Source organism: Molothrus aeneus, chromosome 1, assembly GCF_037042795.1.
Source record: "Molothrus aeneus isolate 106 chromosome 1, BPBGC_Maene_1.0, whole genome shotgun sequence".
Classification (NCBI taxonomy): domain Eukaryota; kingdom Metazoa; phylum Chordata; class Aves; order Passeriformes; family Icteridae; genus Molothrus; species Molothrus aeneus.
Genome location: NC_089646.1, coordinates 7,961,886 through 7,981,752, shown reverse-complemented (window position 1 = coordinate 7,981,752; position 19,867 = coordinate 7,961,886). Strand labels below are relative to the sequence as shown.

At 41.9% G+C, this 19,867-nt stretch overlaps 1 protein-coding gene across 4 annotated transcripts in view; it reads right to left on the bottom strand.

Annotated features, from left to right (window-relative positions):
• Nucleotides 1–19,867, bottom strand: part of DPP6 (dipeptidyl peptidase like 6) — a 561,667-nt gene that overhangs the window by 107,842 nt on the left and 433,958 nt on the right. For all 4 annotated transcript variants that reach the window (XM_066551025.1, XM_066551034.1, XM_066551004.1 and 1 more), the window contains exon 6: nucleotides 11,471–11,523. In XM_066551025.1, the coding sequence (XP_066407122.1) occupies nucleotides 11,471–11,523 (53 nt within the window). The remainder of the gene's footprint in view (nucleotides 1–11,470; nucleotides 11,524–19,867) is intronic.

The following is a 19,867-nucleotide window of genomic DNA, read 5'->3' as shown; positions in this document are numbered from 1 at the left end:
TTCACATCTACCTCTAATAACATAAAATCCGACAGCAGCTAAGACAGATTTCTTCTTCCTTAGAAAAAGGGAAAGAAAATGGAGAATAAAGTAAAGAATAAATTCAGAAGAGCAATAAACAACTGGAAACGTCTTAATATTAAGAGTTTTTGATGCATGATGAGGAAAGAAAAGCAAACTGGAGGAAATTTGCAAAACCAAATAAAAGGATGTAAAACATACAGGTTAATTAATAAATCTACAAAGAACCATAGATAAGGATATGGAGGAAGAGAGAAAGATTTCTAAGAGGCAGGAATGCAATTCCATGAGTAGCACACACACCATTTTAATGAGTTGTTTTTAATGACTTGACACTATTAAATGACTTGTTTACTTCAAAATTCACCAAGGAGAAGAGAAGACAGGTGCCATTAAGAAAATTTCTCCCCAGGAGATACAGAGCCCTGCTGAGACTCACAGTGAGATAAAATAAAATATCATACAAATGGGAATAAAGACTTGCCAGAACAGATAATCAAGAAATCATACTGTTAGAAGATGCAACTAAAAGAACACTCCTGGAATTCTAATAAAAGTGTTTAATTAGATGGGAAAGGCTCTTCCATTCATCTAGGCTCATCCACTATTAAATATTTAATTCTCACTCACACACACACATATTTTCTTTACAGCAATGTAAAAGAAAAAAATCTTTTCAATGAACAAATGTAGAAGGAGGAGATGAAAGTAATTTGAAGTTATTAATTTAAACTGCAGATTCACATCAATTCATTCAGCTGCTCTTAAAAACATCAGTGCTCACCAACCATTTTTTCCAGGATGAACTAATTCCATGGATTTAACCTATAAAAGCTATAAAGAAGGGAATCTAAAACATTTGTCTCTAACTTGGCAATTCTTTTGGATTCAGGCCAACAATTATGAGCTCAGAGGTCTTTTTTTAATGTAGTCTGCCTGTGTCTGTAACTCCCCCATCAATGCAATATTTGGTACTGAGCCTGCAAAACCTTGCGCTTCACTAATAGCACCTTAAAATCATAGAATCATGGAATGGTTTGGATTGGGGGGACTTTAAAAATAATTTATTTCCAGCCCCCCTGCCATGGACAACGACACAAAAACCAATCACTTGTCAGAAAAGGAGCCACCAATTTCCACTGGTAATGGTATAAAATGATGGCATGGACCTGCCCTTCTAGTCTGAAAGAAAAAGAGATTTAAAAGTGCATCAGAGACTGGTACAGAGCCCTGAGCTGCAGTGATGCAGGCTGCAAAACATTGATCAAAACCTCTGCATTTCCCCGAGTAAGCAAACAGTGGAAATGGACCTTGGGTACTGGTAACATTACTTTTAAAATGATGACATTATCATGTTTATCATGTGACCCCTCTAAATCACAGAAGACAGAGTGAATTTTTACAGTATTTTTAAATGGAACTTTTGTTAGTGGAGTAATATTTTGTCTCCTAAAGAGACAATGAGAGGCGATAGCACTCAGGTGATAAATGCAACCACTTAAAAGCAATTTTCTCTTACTCATGTAATTTTCTTTTACTCCGTAGATCTTTCTCAGTCAGCTCTGACCTCAGCACTGTGCAAGGCATGAGGTAAGGCACTGGATTTACCAGGGTTTCATTAGTATTTTTCTACAGCAGAGACATAAAAAATAAAAATCAAAATATATGAATGCTGTAAAGAAAGCTAGTCAGAATTGCAGCTAGCCAAAGATCAGCTATTCAAAATATGGGGGGGGGGGAAGTGCAGGTTGAAGAGAAATAGCTTGATAAGCACTGAGATGTTTAAGAATGAAGTGGGAAGGATGAGCCTGGGTTGAGTGTGGTTCTTCTGAGCAGCTCTGCCAATCTACAGGAAAGGATGTTTGTGATGAAACCTGAGCATTTTCCATCCAGCTGACCTTGTCTGACTTTCAAACCCTAATAAAAATATGGCACCGTGATGAGATGCCTGCAGAGAGCAATCTGGGATTATTAGTACATAAAATGAGATAGAGAAATGATCTCCTACCCCCAGAGACAGCAGAAGGGCCTCGTTACCATGAGACTTCACTGGCTGCTGGGTCACACTTCTAATTGGGCAAGAGACTGATTCTTGGGCTTGTGCTCTAAAATAATAATAATACAACAGCCTGTGCTACTTGGTTTCAAACCAAACCAGAGTGACTCAGGATTCTCTGTTTTCTTTTTGAAAACTAAGTCCTTGAGCAAATCTTACTTCTACTCATGTCAGGAGGTCCTGGAGGCTTGTGTGTAGGTTCTCAGGGGTATTGAGACACTGTCACCCTGTTTTTTTTAAGTTTTTCAAAGCCTTCTGATGTTTAAATTCTTGTAACGAACTTTCTCACACACTTTGCCTGAATACCTTATTGTTTTGCATTCTTTTATGGAAGACGAGAAATTTGATGGACTGTTGGTTTGTCCAGTGTCATTGGAGAGGTGGCACTGTCACCCTCCAATCCACGACCACTTTTGGAAATCTATAAATGTTAGAGTCAGAAATTAAAAGCTCTCTTTTTATGACTTAGAAAATCCAGTGTCCGTGTCTTTCTGTTTCGTGTCCTAGAGTGACAAGACACCTTTCTAAACAGCCTCTCCCCACACAGACTGTGTCATCATCAGTTAAAATTAACAAGGCCTACATTTGTTTGTGCCAATATTTCCATTTCTTATCATCAGTGATGTGATCACTTTCACACACCACCCCACCACAATTAGCCTGGTTTTTGGGTATGGTTTGAAAGTGGTGGTAAAATACTCTCTTTTTCAGAGGACAAAAGCACCACTCTAGCTCTGCATTTCTGCCCCAAAATAGAGATGTAGAAACCTGAAGTACCCACAGAAGAGGAAATACTTGCATTTGAGAGGGGGTATAACATATAACATACATAACATATAATATCTGCTCTCAGGTGTCTGCATAAAGATCCCTTCATTCCTCTTATCTCCTCCTCGTGTGTGACACAGGAAAGCAACTTTTTCTATTCCAGTCTTATCTCCTCAAATTTCTAGTGGAGCATTCAGTAAATGTCAGGGTAAGGGGTGAAGAGGCATCAGGGCTGGAGTGACACAGCCTGGGCTATCAGCCAAGTATTTTACACCTTTGCCACCAAGAGATTTTCTCAGTGGTCACTGTGCCAAGGAAAATTCTGGCATCCATTTTCCACCCAGAGGTCTTCTCTTGCTTTCCAAAATATCCCCTTACCCTTGTTCTCCATATGTTTTGAGCTCCATAGGGGTTCAGGATGCCCATTTTCAGATAAGAGGGCATTTTTGCTAAATTTGGCTAGTGATTACCTGAGGAGGGGTCACAGCACCAAGCAGCAAGGACACCAGGGAGCCCCAGGACGTGGTGGGGTGCACAAGAGGTGTGGCATGGATTGCTACACAATTCTCAGAGGTTGGGCACTGTCCAGTCCTCAGTGGCTGGCACAGGTCCCTATATAGCCCTCACCATGTGACCTGAGCCCAGGACCAATTAAACCCCACAACAGGAGGAAATGGCCAAAATCTTGCAGGTTTGGGTCCTCAAAACCGACTTTTTTTCGCATGTCCACAAACAAATCAAGTCTGCTTTTTGTAGGATCATACTCTTTGTGCTGTGTAATCAAACAGCCCAGTGTTTAATGGGCTGAAAGTTTATCACCCAACCACAGCAAGGAATAATCCAGGCTCACCCTGCAGGGTGGCTCTGCAGTCCCGCAGCAGTGGAGCACTAACAGCTCCCTGGGGAAACCTGTGTTTCTTGTTTGTATCCCAGTGGAAACTCCATCCAGGACCTTGAACATCAGGGCAAAAATGCCAGCAAGAATTCCTGATTCCCACTATGAAAATCCACCCACAATTTTATTCCTGGGAAGGTGATTCATGGAAGCAGCAACTGTACAGGCTGTGGTTAGTCAGTGCTATGCACCATCATTTTATAAATTCCCTTTCATCCACCTTTGTTTCCTTTTTCTGTCAAAATTCTGTACTAACTCAACCTTACTGAGCATGAAAGAGGAGGACTACCCATGGCAAGGAGCTGATTTTTGGTGCTGATTTTTGGTGCTGGAGCCCCCCAGCAGTGACTGTGCTTTGGGCTGACCACAGCCTGGGATCCAGAGGGGGTTCATTCATCCTGAGGCATGAAAACATTTCCATCTGCAGACATGTTTCTCACCAGTAAAGAACATTTTATTCACTATTTAGACTTTAATAGGAACCCTGCCTCCCTTTCAGAGGGTGCTGTCTCAGAAAATCACAATGGGAGAGTTTCTTCAAACCTTTTTTCCTTTTTTTTTCTTTTTTGATGAGCCATAAGCTATTGACCTTTTCTGTAACATAAGGAGGTTGGTTTCTGGGCTTTTCTCTGCTAAAGTGCTAACATTTGTGTCTAACTATTAATTACCCAAGTTTTTTGCCTTTTTTTTTTTTTTAAGTCATTACTCTAATTCTTAATATCAAATCCTCCCCTCAGGGGACCATTCCTTATTATTATCACTATACATGGTTTCTAAGGTGTCCACCCACATCACAACTGATTCTGGAAGAAAGAAATGTGTGGTAGGAATTGCTTTGCCTACACAAGAAAGGAACATTTCACATTAATTAAAAAAAAAAAAATGCTGTGCAGTGACCTGCATGGGTGAGCAAGTAGCAAATCCCCTGGGGAAATGATGTGGTGTTGAGCTGCTGAAGTGGATTTCCTCCCACCAGCACAGCCAAGAGTCCTTCCTGAGCTGCCTCCCAGGCTGAGCTGCTTTCAACCTGCCACAGCTTGGAGCTGAGTGATGCTCAAATAGCAGCTTTGCTTAATGAAATGCTGGCTCTTTCTTTTCAAAGAGGCCCAAAATGTGTTCATAGGCAGAAAGCTGCTGTGTGATTTAACCACTATTCCAGTGATTTACAGAGTGTTTAATTCAGAGGATTATAAAAAGCAAGAAGCCAAACAGCTCCACCAGGGCTTGAGCCAAATGCCAGCAAACTCAGATGAAAAATTCCTGTCCACATCAGAGGATGAAAGGTCAAGCTCCACCATCAAGCTACCAAATGTAACCATTCCAAGTTTTCTGCTGTCAAAATGCAACTGAAAAAGCATCTGACATCATGAGGATGTTCTTATTTATAGTCTGGCATAAAAGCCACCACACTGTGCAGAAGTGCCCTAATTAACTATATAAACTATCTCAAAATGTGATAGAATCTATAAGATGAGAATTGTTAGAGAAGGAGGTGAGAGGAGTAGAAATAGCAGGTTCTTCATGAACTACAGAATATATTTTTTTACTTATTCAACAAATTTCACATTTTCATTTGGTTTTACATACCTTTTCATAAAGATTTTATTTCAACCTCTACAGATCATTCTTGGGGGAAAATATTCATCTGCTCTAAGTAAAATTTAATTAGCTGAAAACGGGTTCTATGAAATTCTGTACTTTTTCCTCTTAAAATAAAATGTGGGCACTAGTGCAAGTTTATAAATGTTAGAGTGAAATTGTGCAGCAGTCTGTACAACAATTACCACATTTTGCACCCATTGGTCAGCCACAATTTCTCTTCTTGCTTTGCAGATGGGGACACTGAGGCACAGGGTTTTTTAGTGCTACAGACTAACAGGCCAGATGGAAATAAAATAGAGCAGACTTGATCAATGGGCAGGTTTCTGAAGTAAATTCAGTTCCCTGAAGTTCTTTTATCTATGATTTTAAATAATGAATCACAATTTCTTTTTACTGTGAACGTGGAAATGGGAACATGTGCAAGGGTAAACTTCTTGTCTTTTGAAATATACAATAGGATACATACAAAACTGATTGAGTTTTCTCTAATTAACTTTAAAGCCCATTTCTTTCCTGCCAGTGGCTGGTGAAAAAAATTAAAAAAAAAGGAGGCAGGAAGAACAGTGGGAGCTCTGCAGAGAGATCTATAGACATCACTTTGAAAATTTACTCCCGGTGAAGCACTGGCTCAGTTCCTCTCCCTGTTATCACTTCTGTGGATCTCCAGCACGTTTTGTGCACTCACTCCACTCCTGGGACTTCTCTTGAAGTTACTGGGGCTCAGCATGGGGCACTTGTGCAGGATTTTCCAGACCTGTAAAAGCCCTGGCAGTGCAGGCAGGAGGAGCTGAGCTCAGCTCCAAGAGCACTCCTGTTTGTGCTTGCCATGCTCCTCTGAGTCCAACACATAAATCCAGTGAGAAACATGGATTCTGCTTAGGAGTAACTCAACTCCCTCTTTCTCAAATGCATAATCAGTGAGGAGTGGGAAAAACTGCTGATTTTCTCCCTGATCCTGGTAAGAACATTTGGAAGCTCCCACTGACAAGTCCCAGCTGGATGTGCTAAGAGCCCCTACAAGGGGGTCAGCACCAATCCCTGACACAGGCCTGTGTCCACAGGGAAATGGTTCATACAGAACTGGTGGGTGCTGGGAGGTCTGAAAAAAACATGTTTTATGCTTGGCTTTATTTGGTGGAATGCAAATACAACTGTAAAAAAGTGTAACATTTCTGCTGGCCACAGCAAGAGGTTAAATACAGAAGTATCCCCTTGGATATCCTATCCAAAATTAGCTCTTGCTTAGGACCTGCAATGCCAGATCACACCAGTGGTCCAGCAGCATGCACTGGTGGGAAAACACCTTAACACTGGTGAGGGAAATCCTGCAACTGGGTTAGGGAAACACCCTGCTCAGGCCCAGCCTGACCATAAAAACTCTGAAGTAACGAAGTTTTTTTTCCTTTATTTGAGTGAAGGATGTGAATGACTAAGATAATTCATACTGGAGGCAAAAAAGAATAAAACAGTTTTCAGTGCCTAGCTTTCCTAAGTAGGTTGTTGCCTGTATGGCTAGATTTTTTTTATTTTCCAAAATTAGGAAAGATAATATTAGTAATAAATAAAAATAATATTGGTAAATAACTAATATTTTAAAATTAATAATAATAATTTTACTAAATAAAATAATTTTTATTAATAAAATATGAATAACTTTAATTAATATAATATAATATTAATAACTCTAATTAATATAATATAAATAACTCTAATTAATGAAGTTAATATTATTAACTAATTAAAAATAATATCAGTAAATAACTGTATGTGGAGCTGGAGTTCCACATTTCCCCAGCACCTTGCAGGAGAGCTCCTTGTTCCATGTCTAGCCCTGCATCTGCATCTCAGTACCTATAAATTACAAGCGGTTGGCAACTGCAATGCTGCGAGTGCAGCTGTGGGGTTACGAGAAGAGCCTTGCAGAAGCATTTCTAACGGAGGCAGCTGGAGGCCGCTCTCAGGAGCTGTGTCTGAAAAGCAGCGGAGGGGAGCAGGGGGGCAGGACGGAGATGCTCAGCCCAGGGAGCGCAGGGATGGTTCCACTAGGTGGCACCCGGAGCCAGCAGCGCGATTTTGGGAGAGCAGCAGGAGCAGAGCCGGGGACGAGAGGAAAGAGGAATGGAACACAAACCCTGCTCACATCACCCAGGAAAACGGGAACCGCGGCTCTCAGCCCCCGTGCAAGCCACGAGCCACTGAAAGCAGAAGGCAAATGAGCCAAAGTGTGAAAAATGTGTTTGTGATTCGTGTCAACTGGCAATGGAATGAGCGAATGCTTGTGTCTGCTGTGTTGAAAATAGAGACAAAGAAAGGTTTTGAAACTTTCTGACCAAATAGCCAAATTGTCACAGGCATATTTTATGAAAAATCATTTTGCCAGGATCTTTTCTCCTGAGAAGCTGAGAAACTTCAGCTTCCCCAGGTTTTGCTGCTTTGGAATGTGATTTGGAGAATTGTTTACCCAGCATGTGAAATTGTTTTTACTTGATGACCAATGACAGCCACCTGTGTCGAGGCTGTGAGCAGTCACAAGATTGTTTTATCATTCCTTTCCTTTCCTTTTCTAGCCTTCTGATGAAATCCTTTCTTCCATTCTTTTAGTATAGTTCTAATATATTGTCTTTTAATATAATATATATCATAAAATAATAAATCAGCCTTCTGAAACATGGAGTCAAGATTCTCGTCTCTTCCCTTGTCCTGCGAACACCACCACACCAAATAAAGCATTAAAATAAAAGAAATGCAGTGGAGTGAAAGAGATGAGGTAGCAAAGTGACTGGTGCTTAGAAAAAAATAGAGGAAGTTTTGGTAAAGCTAAGAGATATCACAACAAAGCAACTAAATGCTTATGTATAATAAAAAGTTTGATGCACTTGACTAAATCATGCTGCAAACACCAGTGTAAGGCCTCCCTCCAGACGACCACCAGCAGGACAGGAAGCCAACAGCGAGCTGGAAAGATTATGAAATTTGCTGATGCCAGTTTATTGATATTTGCTGATTTGGACTAACCAAGCACATTGGGAAATGCTTTGTACGTTTAAAACCAGTATATATACTTTGCCTAACTTGTAAGTGGTGTGTGTCCTGAGTGGGGCAGTGACTCCCAGGCCACCCAGCGCTGCTTGCTTGCTTTCTTTACAATAAAAGATATGGAAATAAAATTCAGATCGACTGTTGAAAATTTTAGATCAAAAGCAGTGGAGGGTTTTACCCCCAATTTACCAAGAGGCTGTGAGAAAGCTGAAAGAACAGAAGGGAGGTACTAAATCCGTGTGATCTCTTTCTGCTACCTCGGGCTTGTTTTAATATTTAAATCAGATCCTTTGAGTCTGTGTCAGTGGCATCTGTTAGTTGTCCTATACAGAGCCAGTGTGAGGAGTTTACTTTGGCAACAGCTCTTGTGGAAAAATGCTGCACTGCTGTGTAAAATACCATTTGGGAACATAGGTACTGAGGACATTCCCAAATTGGTTTGTCAAACTTATTGAGAGCTCAAAATGAAATCTGGAAAACATTGGTATGAGCTCTTTTTGACTTCAGGCACAGCCTGAATCTGGAGAGCATGCAGAACGTGGCAAAAATAATTAGAAAATTCCCTTTAAAAACCAATTTATGCTGGCAGATTAATGGCATGTTATTTAAAAAGTGATGCCAGAGATTAGGTTAATTGGCTTCCTTATTAGTTAGCCTCAGCAGGGGAGTAGCAAGGGCATGAGGGGGTGCAAATTCTAAATTGCCAGGCCTTCCACATCATAGCTGAGCATGGGGAACAGGACAGAGAGAGGGAAAGGGACACTGTCACAGCCTGTTTCCAGCAGTGATGTCTGCTGAGCAGGAGGGACACTGTGCAGGGGACTGGGGCTGCTCCCCAGCAGTCACTGCCTCGGCTGCTGAGCTGGAGAGATGCCGAGGGCCACGGGCACACACCAACAGGGTGAAAGCCGTGCCTGCTTGCAGAGGAGGAAAAACTGAAAACACTTTGTGAAAATGGCAAAGGGGTCGTTGCTCAGTGCTGAATTTTGTCACTCCTGTTATTGACAGGTGGAGGACAAGGATGGCTGCCTGTGGATGGCAAATTCATCATCACCAAAGAAGCTGGAATGTCAAACTGAACTGAACCTTGTGCTGTGCCCTGCCCTCAACAACCTTCATCCACAGATATCCATCAGAGCAATATTCCTGTGTGAAATGTTAAATAGGTGATGAAGAGGTTTTTATCCCTTCATCCAACAGAGGACCCTCTGTCAGCTGATGTATTTCACCACCTGTTACATCACGTTCACTGATCACCTCCTAGACCTGAAGTAACTAAGTTTTCTTTCCCTTATTTCAGTGAAGGATGTGAATGACTAAGAAAATTCATATTGGACCCTCTTTGTTCATGCACCACCCTAAAATATACCCAGAGCTCCACGGTAAGGATGAATGCCCATGTCCCATGGAAATGGCAGAGTGCTGCTCTTTCCACCACTCACATGCACCATCATCACCTGGAAGGTCAATGAAATATCCACTGCACAATGTAGTTTACAATGCCTAAAAGCCTAAACTCTGAAAACCACACCTTTACCAGCAGGAGACCTTCCAGCCCTTCTTCAGCTCATGGCCTCCTGATCCACCACCACCACATCATGCTGTGGGGACACCAATGCCTGATACACCTGTGTGCCCTCTGGTGTGCTCTCACTTTCCAGATTTGCCCTTTATGCTGGAAACTTCTCCTCTGACATATCCAACCCTTCAGTTCCCTGCACCACTGCCCAACCAAACACAGAGAGCAAGGGGAGCCACAGGTGGGTGCACAGCAGAGTTGGAGCTGGGGGGAACAAGGATCTGCTTGTCAGGGACAAAGAAGGATCATGCAGCAGCAGAAAACTTCTTGGACCACTGTATTGCTATTTTTAGCATTTCTAATACATGTTATGCATGATACTTCTATTTTTTCCACCTTTGTTTTGTCTGGAATAGAGCTGTGCTGTCAGTCAAGCCTTTTTTGCTCTTAGCCAGGTTTGCTGCAGACACAAAGCTTATGTGCTCCTGCTGTGGCTTCATCCTGTTGCTGAACACTTTCAGCCCACAAGCTACTACTCAGATATATTGGCAGAAAGATGGAGTTTTCAAAAAACTAAGCATATTGAGTAAATTCCAACAAAAAAAGCCAGCTCAACCAACCAACCAACCTACCAAGCAACTGACACAAAACAAAACAAAACCAAACAAAACAAACTGAAACAAACCAAAACAAAAACAAAAAAATCACATACATACACATACAAACCTACCCTCTCCCAAGAAAAGAAAAAAGAAAGCAAAAAACAAAGAGCAGATTGTGGCAGGGAAGAGGCTGAAGAAGTCTGGAGTGTGTCACATGGACACTACAGCTTTAACAGGGTTGGTGGTGAGAAATCTCCTAATTTCCATGTTCCAACCATACTTGGGAACAAACTGCAACTAATAAAAGCTAAAGAATCAAAGAATCCTACAATGATTGAATGGTTTGGGTTGGAAGGGACCTTAAAATCACCCAGTTTCAAACCCCCTGCCCTGGGCAGGGACACTTTCCACCACACCAGGTTGCTGAAAGCCCCACCCAACCTTACTTTGAACACTCCCAGGGATGGGGCAGCCACGATTCCTTTGGGCCAGGCTGCACAACATTCAGAGGAAAGAAATTATTCCCAATATTCAGTCTAAACCTGCCCTTTTTCAGTTTGAGCCTTGTCCTAACACTGCACTTATTTTAAGTCCCTCTCCAGCTCACTCCAGGCCCCCTTCAGGCACTGAGAGGCTGCAGTAAGATCTCCTCAGAGCCTTCTCCTCTCCAGGGCTCTGGTGAGTGGCCAACCATGGCTCTCAGCCAGACACCACCACATCCATATTCCAGACAAAAACCCTGAAATCTGGAATATGAAATTCATGTAGTCTGGCTCTCTGGGGAAGCTGAGTGCTTCTGTTTCCAGACTTCCTCACCTTTTGCACAGCATACAGCTCAGTGGATGCTGCAGCTGAAAGCCAGGCCATTGCAGAGGGCTGTCACAGGCAGCCATTTGTCACCACACACATTGTTTTGCTGGATTCTTAATGGCTGAGTTTTTAAATGAAGACATTGAAAAATTGCTTACCCATGAGGTATTTTGCTGAGGACATAATATGCTGTATATGAATGCTGATACACCTGCAAAACAAAATTAAGAAAAAGACAAAACAAAACAAAAAAAGAGATTAGTAACTGCCACCTGTGTTAATAGAGCTCTTTTTTTGCAAAAAAACCGTCTAACATTTGTGGCTGAGAAGCTCTCCTAAACACTTCAAAATGTGCTGTAGGAAAGAACAAAGCACGAATGCACTTGGAGCTGTTGTGTTTCCCTCCCTGCACTTTGTGATGGTGCTTGGCAGAGCTCACACACCCAGATGCTCGGTGTGGTTGCCATGGCCACCAGGTCTTTGATTAGACTGGGGGCACACAGGATCTGCCAGGGCTAAATTTAGAACAGCCATTAATGAGGACACCTTGGTCAGCTGGAGACATTCTCCATCATTATAACCAGCCACAAGGCATGGGGTGTTTTGTGGCTTTATTTCTACATAAATAAAGCAGGGAGTGGTGCTGGGTGATATCAGAGAGGGTTGTCAGGGCCCTGTCAGTCAGGAAATAAAACTGTATTCAGTCAAGGCATAAAGTTGACCTCATGTTTGTATGACCTGCTAAGTTGCATCTTCATAACAATCTGTGCTCAGTGGACTTGAGGAGGAGCTGGGCAGCTTGCACAGCAGCTCATCCCACAGGGGACAGTTTATTACTTATTTTCTAAGTAGTAAATAATAACAGCAGAGTCAATGCCAGTGATTTAAGTGGTGGTGATTTTGCAACGGTGACAGCAGTCCTTTACAGTGATCAGGAGTCAGGACATCAGGGTTTAAATATGAATAATTTTATACAGATTCATACAGGGCATCACTTTTTGAAATGCTGTCCTGTTACTATATGCAACTAAATAAATAAATCTCCTAGAAATCCAAATTTCATTTGGTTTCTACTCAAATCTTTGAACCATTTTTGCTGTCCAGCAGCTCTCAGAAAGTATCCTGTCCCAGAGAACAAATGAGAAATTTCCTGAATACTTGCTTCACTAAGCAAGTTTGATCAAAGTTATTTTTTCCTAGGCTACTCTGGTTTTACATTTTTTTTTTTTTTTTTAATACTTATGCCAAAAAACCATGAAATGTCCTGGATGGTGCTGGGAGCCCCAGCAGGGGCCATGCCAAGCACATCATCAGTACCACAAGCAAGCATCACTCACTCCCTGCCCCTCTGGAGGGCAAACCTGCAGAGTGGTGTCCAGAACAGCCCTGCAGCTTCTGGGCTCTCAGTGAAGAGGCAGATAAACATGAGGCACATCAATACACACAAGGCACAGCATCCTGCAAATATCAAATCAAACTCCTCTCTTTGAAACCGAGCACTGAATCCTCACACTACTGCATGAGCTCCCTGAAAAACAGGCACAGAAGTGGCAGCACTGGATTTCTACCTATGAAATGCAGAAATTGATGCTGATTGATGTGATTTCCCTCTTGCCTGTGCAATTCACTCCCTGCATTGCAATAGGGCACATCCCTAAATCCTATCTACTTTCAGCATTCAGATCCATAAGGACTCTTCACACAATGTGATTCTCTGGTGGGTTGGTATCAGGGAAGGTCTTGGAATACAAGTGAATTCCCCACAAGCCAGCATTTACTTTAGGACAAGTGTCCTTTTTAGATCCACCTGTGTCAGATGATGTCAAATAAATTACCATTTTCTCATCCTCACCCAATCATACCAAAGAGCTCTTGAATCTTCTGATGTTGATACCTGAGACCTGGCTGATGCATGCAGCCTTAGAGTTTATTCCAGCTTTGATGAAGTCCTAAAACTGATACAATTCCTTAAAGAGAAAGCACTGGAAGACTGAATCTGCCTGCAGATCTGAAAAACCTGGTAATACATTGTCACTGAATACTGAGACACTTTGTCTTCCAATATCCTGGCAGTAGGTTGGAGAAAATGATGTAGATATATAAATTCTGACCTGAGGCTGGGATGCTTGTTCATGGTTACAGACCATGCTGTGTTGTCAGATAACAGAGAAACAAGCCCCCCAAAATGAGTATGAACAGATGCCTTCAGCAGAAAATCAAAAAATGTGGCAGGCTGGAGGGAAAAGAAACAGCCAGGGGAGTTTTGAACAGGACACCTGCTGATGTCCTTGCTTGTGGTACAGAGTCCTACAGCCCTGCTGGAAAGCTCAGAGCTGTCTTAGACACTGAGGCAAAACATTCTCTTTGCTGGGAGAGCTTAGGACTGAGGAAAACAAAAGTTGCAGGACACTCAGAGAGCTCTTTTATTTTCTGAATGTCATCATCTTGGGTCTTTGGCCAGACTCTAAAATATCTCACATCAGCTGTGCTATAGTATACAGACTTCAAAGGCTTGCAGCTGGCAGAGTTCACTAACAGGAGAAAAAAATTTCTCAGATAAATCCTTACAATGTGTAGGTTTGCTTATGTAAAAAAGATCTACTTGTATGAGCAAAGATTTCAGGATCAGACATTTATTATTAACATTACAATTGTTAAGGTCACAAGCACATGCAGCTCAAAAATCCCTCTCAGCCCAACTATTTCAAACCTATTTGGAAAATACTCTGCCAGCAATGGCACTAAGCAGAGAAGAATCCAAGAGAAAAATCACTTTATGTTTCTCTGAGAAATTAAATGGCAGATTTCCTCTTAGATATGCAAACTAAATGAAGTTAACTGAACTTTTTGAGAGAATGACTGCTTGCTTAATATCTTTACTAAGCTGGGGTCAAGATGAATTTGGCTATTCACTTAGCAGTAGGGAAATCCCACAGCAGGGAAAAGCATAGGGAAGAGATGAGCATCCTTCCCAAATCCAAACTAAGCCTCAGAGAATGGAGAGTACTTAAAAGTCAATATTCACTTCATTAATCCTGTCTGCTGCTGAGGCTTGGCCAACAAAAATAGCTGTATAAACTCCATGTTCTCCTTTTCTATCAAAGGGTGTGCTAAAAGCCATTGACTGATTTGATGCTCTCAGCCCTGATTTTTAGCTGGATTCCAGGAGCCTTACAGCTCTTCTCAGCAGAGAGGCATATCTGGGGCTAGCAGAGGTTTTGGCAATTGTTGTGCTCTGTAGACTCTGTGTGTAAAACCATCCCACCAACATGAGTCAGAGCAGGTTTGGGAGTGCTCTGAAGGGCTCTGGGATCACCACAATCAGGTCACAGAAGCTCCCATGCCAGCTGTCACCAACAAGTGCTGTAAAAGTCATTATGACAAAGCCATTGGGCCAGAAACACTCTCCTGCTGGGCTTCTCATCCCAGGTCACAGCACCGATCTTGTTTACTTTCAATCTAAATTATGCTCTGCAACATGTGCATGTTTACACTGAAATCATACAGGGACTGAGAGACAGATCTATCTGTTCCACTGAAGTCTTGGAAAGGCAATTTTCTCTCTAAAATTCAGAAGAATTCAGGGCTAATTATATGTGACAACACCTTGTTGTGTAGCCACCGACCTCATTTTATGCAACCAACAGGAGAAACCTGGACCTGGTCAGATGAGAGCAGGAATGGAAACACTGCAGCACATGGAGCAGCAGAGAAGGACATGTGCCTCTCTCAGGCCACCAAATTCCAAAGAAACAGGGTAATTGTGGTTCCAATAAGGTACAGAAACAAAATGGAAGAAGCAATTTCTGTGCTCTGTCACTACAGAGCAAAGTGTGGTGAATGGCAATGTCTCCTTGGAAACACTGGTTTAAGTGCTCTAAGGACACAGGTCCTTGTCCAGCAGGGCTCACTGAAATAGAAACTATCTGTTATTTAAGCATAGAGTAGATTTGGATTCATTTATTCATTGTGACTCTTCATATACTTTAAATCAGAATCCATAGCCCTTGTATTTGCCCCAGAATAACTGCAGAAATATGTGACATACATCCAAGAAACTTGTGAGATGGGTTTTCAGCACCTTATGGCTGGTATGAAAGATTGCACTACCTGCTGAGGGTTTATCCCAAGCATCAGTAAGAAAGAAAGGGTTTAGTTTACACTTCCATCTCCTGTCTGTGGGTTTCTGTCTCACTTTGTGGGCTGATGCCAGGCCAGCACCAGCAATAATCAGCATTTATAGAAGGCTTTCTTAAATGTTTGCATGACAAGGTGCTGAATCAATACAAAGAAGAGGCACCTCAATTCAAGGAGGTTTACAAACAAAGAAAGGGGGGTGAAAGCTCTTGGAAGAAGGCTCCCCAAATCAGCCCAATCCATTCATCTTCCAGCAGGCTTTGCTACCAAAAGAGCTGATTTAGGATCTTACCACCCAGTGTATAAAACAGCTCATGGATCTGGGATTAAGCCCAGGGACTGGCTGCCATGAGCTCATTATTGTTACTCACTTGTTAAACACAGAAATAAAACATGCTTTGCATCCATTTTCTAAATGGCTCCATTGAGCCCCTGGCCCTTTGTACAGTAGTGTTATTTACATTAAAGAATTGCCCAGAAAACTCACAAAAAAATCCCATAAAACTTAGAGCTCACAAGGGACCAGTACAGGGCAGAGCAGAAATGCAAGCTGTTTGCAGCTTGCAAGGCTAAGTACAAAATTTTCAATGTTTAGTGTCTTGCTTTTTCAGGAACCACACATTTAATCCAAAAATCCATCTCAGCCCTCCCAAATAAAACTGAACATACCAAACAGTCATCAGAAAGAAAAATGTACAACAGTTTGCTAGAGCCTGAAAATAGCAAGAATATATTTTAATGTGATTAATCATAAAGCACCCAGGATTTATCTGGGTAAAATCACTCATTTTTTATTCTGTAGCAATAAAGTATATCAACAAATAATAGATCCCCTCAGGATTCTTAACAGACCCTGGTTGTCTCGAGAATCTATCTGCTTTTACACTGTGCAGTAAGACAGTAAAAATATATCACAAGTGGCTGGTGAAACAGGAACTGCCAGATCCATTTAAAGGGTTTCCCACAAAGAGTCTCTAAAAAGACTTTTGCTGGAAATAGATTACACAGCCCATTTTCCTACTTATATGAGCAGACAAATCCCCAAATGCGCATATGAATGTCAAGCCAATTGAATAATCCCAAGCATTTGACATAATTACATATTCCACCTTTCAAAATGGTCCTGGCGCCCTTAAACAGTAACTAACAGTGTGATGCAAAATACGCAGGTAAAAGATGATTTGCCATTTGGCCTTTAGAATCTGTGATATTTAACCAGGCTCTGAAGCTGACAGATTAACAAGGAAAAGGAATAAAGTAGAATGCAGGAAGTCTGCTGCTATGCATTGGCAAATAGCTCGTGTATTTTGTACCTTGTTTTCTCACAATGGTCTGAAAGGGAGGGGAAAACAAGTTCAGGAGGAAAATACCAAGCAAACATTAGCCAGAGGTTGAGTTTCCTTCTCCTGCATGGACACAGCATGTGTGTAAAGGATACCACACTGTTACATGGATTCTTCTACTGTCAGCCACCAATAAGCAAATCTGATGTTCATTCACTTCACAGGGTAACTGTGTTGTTCATCAGATCTGATCTTCCAGGAGAGGAAAGGATAATTTTTTGACTAAAAATATCTCACTGCCATAATCTGTTTTGGTAGTCTGTGGAGGATTAAAGCAGGTCATTGTACTTGTTTGCAGAATATTCTGTATCTTTTATGAAAGTCAATATTAAAAACTGAATTTTCACTTATGTGTCAACATCATTTGCCTTGATCAAAATTCTTTATGATACCATTGGTTTCACTGAACCCTTCGGTTCTGTTGAGAAGAAATTCTTTAGTCATGACATGTTGAACTGGCCCTCCAAAAGGATGAAAAATCCATTCCTGCACTTGACCACCAACTTCTGTATAATGTTTTGTTCAATTTTTGTGCTTTTATTCTCCCCTCTGTTTGTGATTTAGAGCACAAGGGGTTACCTCTGGCTGAGGCATGGCTGGTTAATGCTCTTTTCATTTTTCCCCTCAGTGGAGACAGAATGGTCAGCAGTGCTCTCCTCACCCCAACTATTTTTGCAAAGGATTTTATTTTATTGCTAATAGGCACTCCATAGTAACCAGCTTGGAATTAGATTCTCTCAGAAACATCATGCTATCTTTTCTTTTTGTGTCACTGCAATAAAAAAAAAAGAAAAAAAACAACCAAAATCCATACTGGTATTTTGTACCCTGCACTCACTGAATCTTGATTGCTTGCAAGAACAAAACAAATCAATAAAGCTGTATAATTTGAGGTGTCTTCAACATTCTCACCTTTCAGATTCATTGTGATACTGACCTATTTTGCTTTCTTCTGAGACAGCATATTCTCTTTTGTCCCTGCATTGAATTATCCCTTTATACTTTATCACTCCTCCAGTAGAGTCTCATGCTGTGTGTCAACCTGCTTGCACAGCCCTCTAAGGAACTCTGCCCATTTCTCTTCGTGCTTCCAATAAATTAGAAACCCCATAATGAAATGCTATCTAGGAGCATTTCCTGAGCATTGCTTCAGCTGGCAGCCAATACCCCACAGCTGTCATCAAACACCTGATTTGGGATGCTCTTGCCTGCTGTGCTGTATGCAGCTGATCAGCCTCATGTGTGATGTGCTCACAGCCACAGAGATGGCTCTCTGGCACTGCTGGGACACTCCAGGATAGTCTGGGGAGCTCAGGGGAGGGCAGAGATGGGGGGAAATGGGTTTGAGCAGGAAAGGTGATGAGAAGGGGTCTCGGAATCAATCAACATCCAGAGAATTTGGCAACTGGTTGCCTGTGCTATAATAGTCTCTGTATTCCAGAGGAATTAATTTAACATTTGTGCAAAAGGAGGGAGATATGGACTTGGGGAATGCATGTATTAGAGTTGTTAAGGGAAGTAAAGCTTTTTCTTGCAAAGAGGGGGGAAGGATCCTGACCCAGCAGTGCAGCTGTGCCTGGGTGGGGTGGCACAGCCAGCACTAACCTGTCAGTGCCTCAGAGAGAGCCAGCAGGTCTGTGCTTACCTCAGGCACACCAGTGAGCATCAGAGAGCATCATTCCACTCATTTCCATACAGGAAATCAGCAACTGGGTGTCTCCAGAGTCAGGAAGAAACTTTAGCATGTGATTAGGAAGAAGGCAGTAATACAAGAGGTAGTGGATCACCAGGACATGTCTCTATTTTGCAAATCTTTTAACTGTTTAATCTCTTACAACTGAAAATTAAATCATTGTCCTTGTTGTTTGAAGGGCAACCAGGACATCTCTCCAGCCCTGCAGAGTTGTGAATGCCCTGCCCCCCACACCAGAGAGGCTTCCTTGGAGAACAATCTCACATCAAGGTGACATCAGGGAGGGACAGCACATTCCTGCCGTGGGGACTTGGATTTTGGAAGCATTTATAACCAAGCTGAAGCTGATTGTGGCGGGGTCATGCACCACAGGCAGCACACCTGGTTAATATGCAAATCTCTGCCACAAACATCCACAGCCTGGGCTGGGATTAGAAACTGACTTTCCAAGCACCAAACCAAAGGTCTCTGAAACATCAAAGCCAAGGAATTATTGCAAATAATCTCAAGTTTGCAAATCAACCATAAATAAAGAGTGGTGGCAACATCCAGCACAGCAATGGATGGACTGCCATGCTGTAAGAGAATGCTGCTAATTCACCTCCCACAGACTGATTATCTATCTCAGTTGTTTCATGATAATAATTCTTTGTTAAAAGATTAGTTTTCAAATTACACTTTTGAGAGCCTTATAGTGCTGCCAGCGCCAAAAGGGAATTTTGAGGCCAGCTTGAGGATTTATGACTTTGTGACAGCAGCAGGGTGGAGTGGATGCTCTTTTGGTTGCAAATGCAGCTCCAGAAGCAAGTTAGGCCACAGGTATTAACAGGCAGCTCGTGTGCCAGCTCTCACCCCTCAGAGAGTGTTAATCCAATCTGCCAACTGCTGCTGCTCTCTAATGCAGCTCTGCCCTGCCAAGCAATTACAAAAGGCTCCTTTTGCTCCAGAGCCACCTGTCCCTCACAGCACTTCACTGGCACCACAAAGCCCTGCAGTCACTGGATTAAAGGACAACAGCTATGTTTTTAACTGGCAAATGAGATGGGGGCTGCAAAGCACTCTGTGGGGTTTCTGCACCAGCCTTTGTGCACTTGTTGATGCTCAGGTTATTGGGAGGTAGCTGCAATGAGGTTACAAGGAATTATGAATCAACGTTATCAAAAATGGGCTCATTCTTTCGTTATCTTTTTAAATGTTTATCAACACTCACATCACAGATAAGAACTCCCAGGTTTCCTCTCTCACCCTCTATTCAGAACTCGGAAATGAGAATGAAATTATCTAGTACATAGTTGTGATTCTAACACACCAAACAATATATCTAAGGAACAGAAATAAAAGATAAAGTAACATTATTATGTATTATGAGTACAAAAGTACCC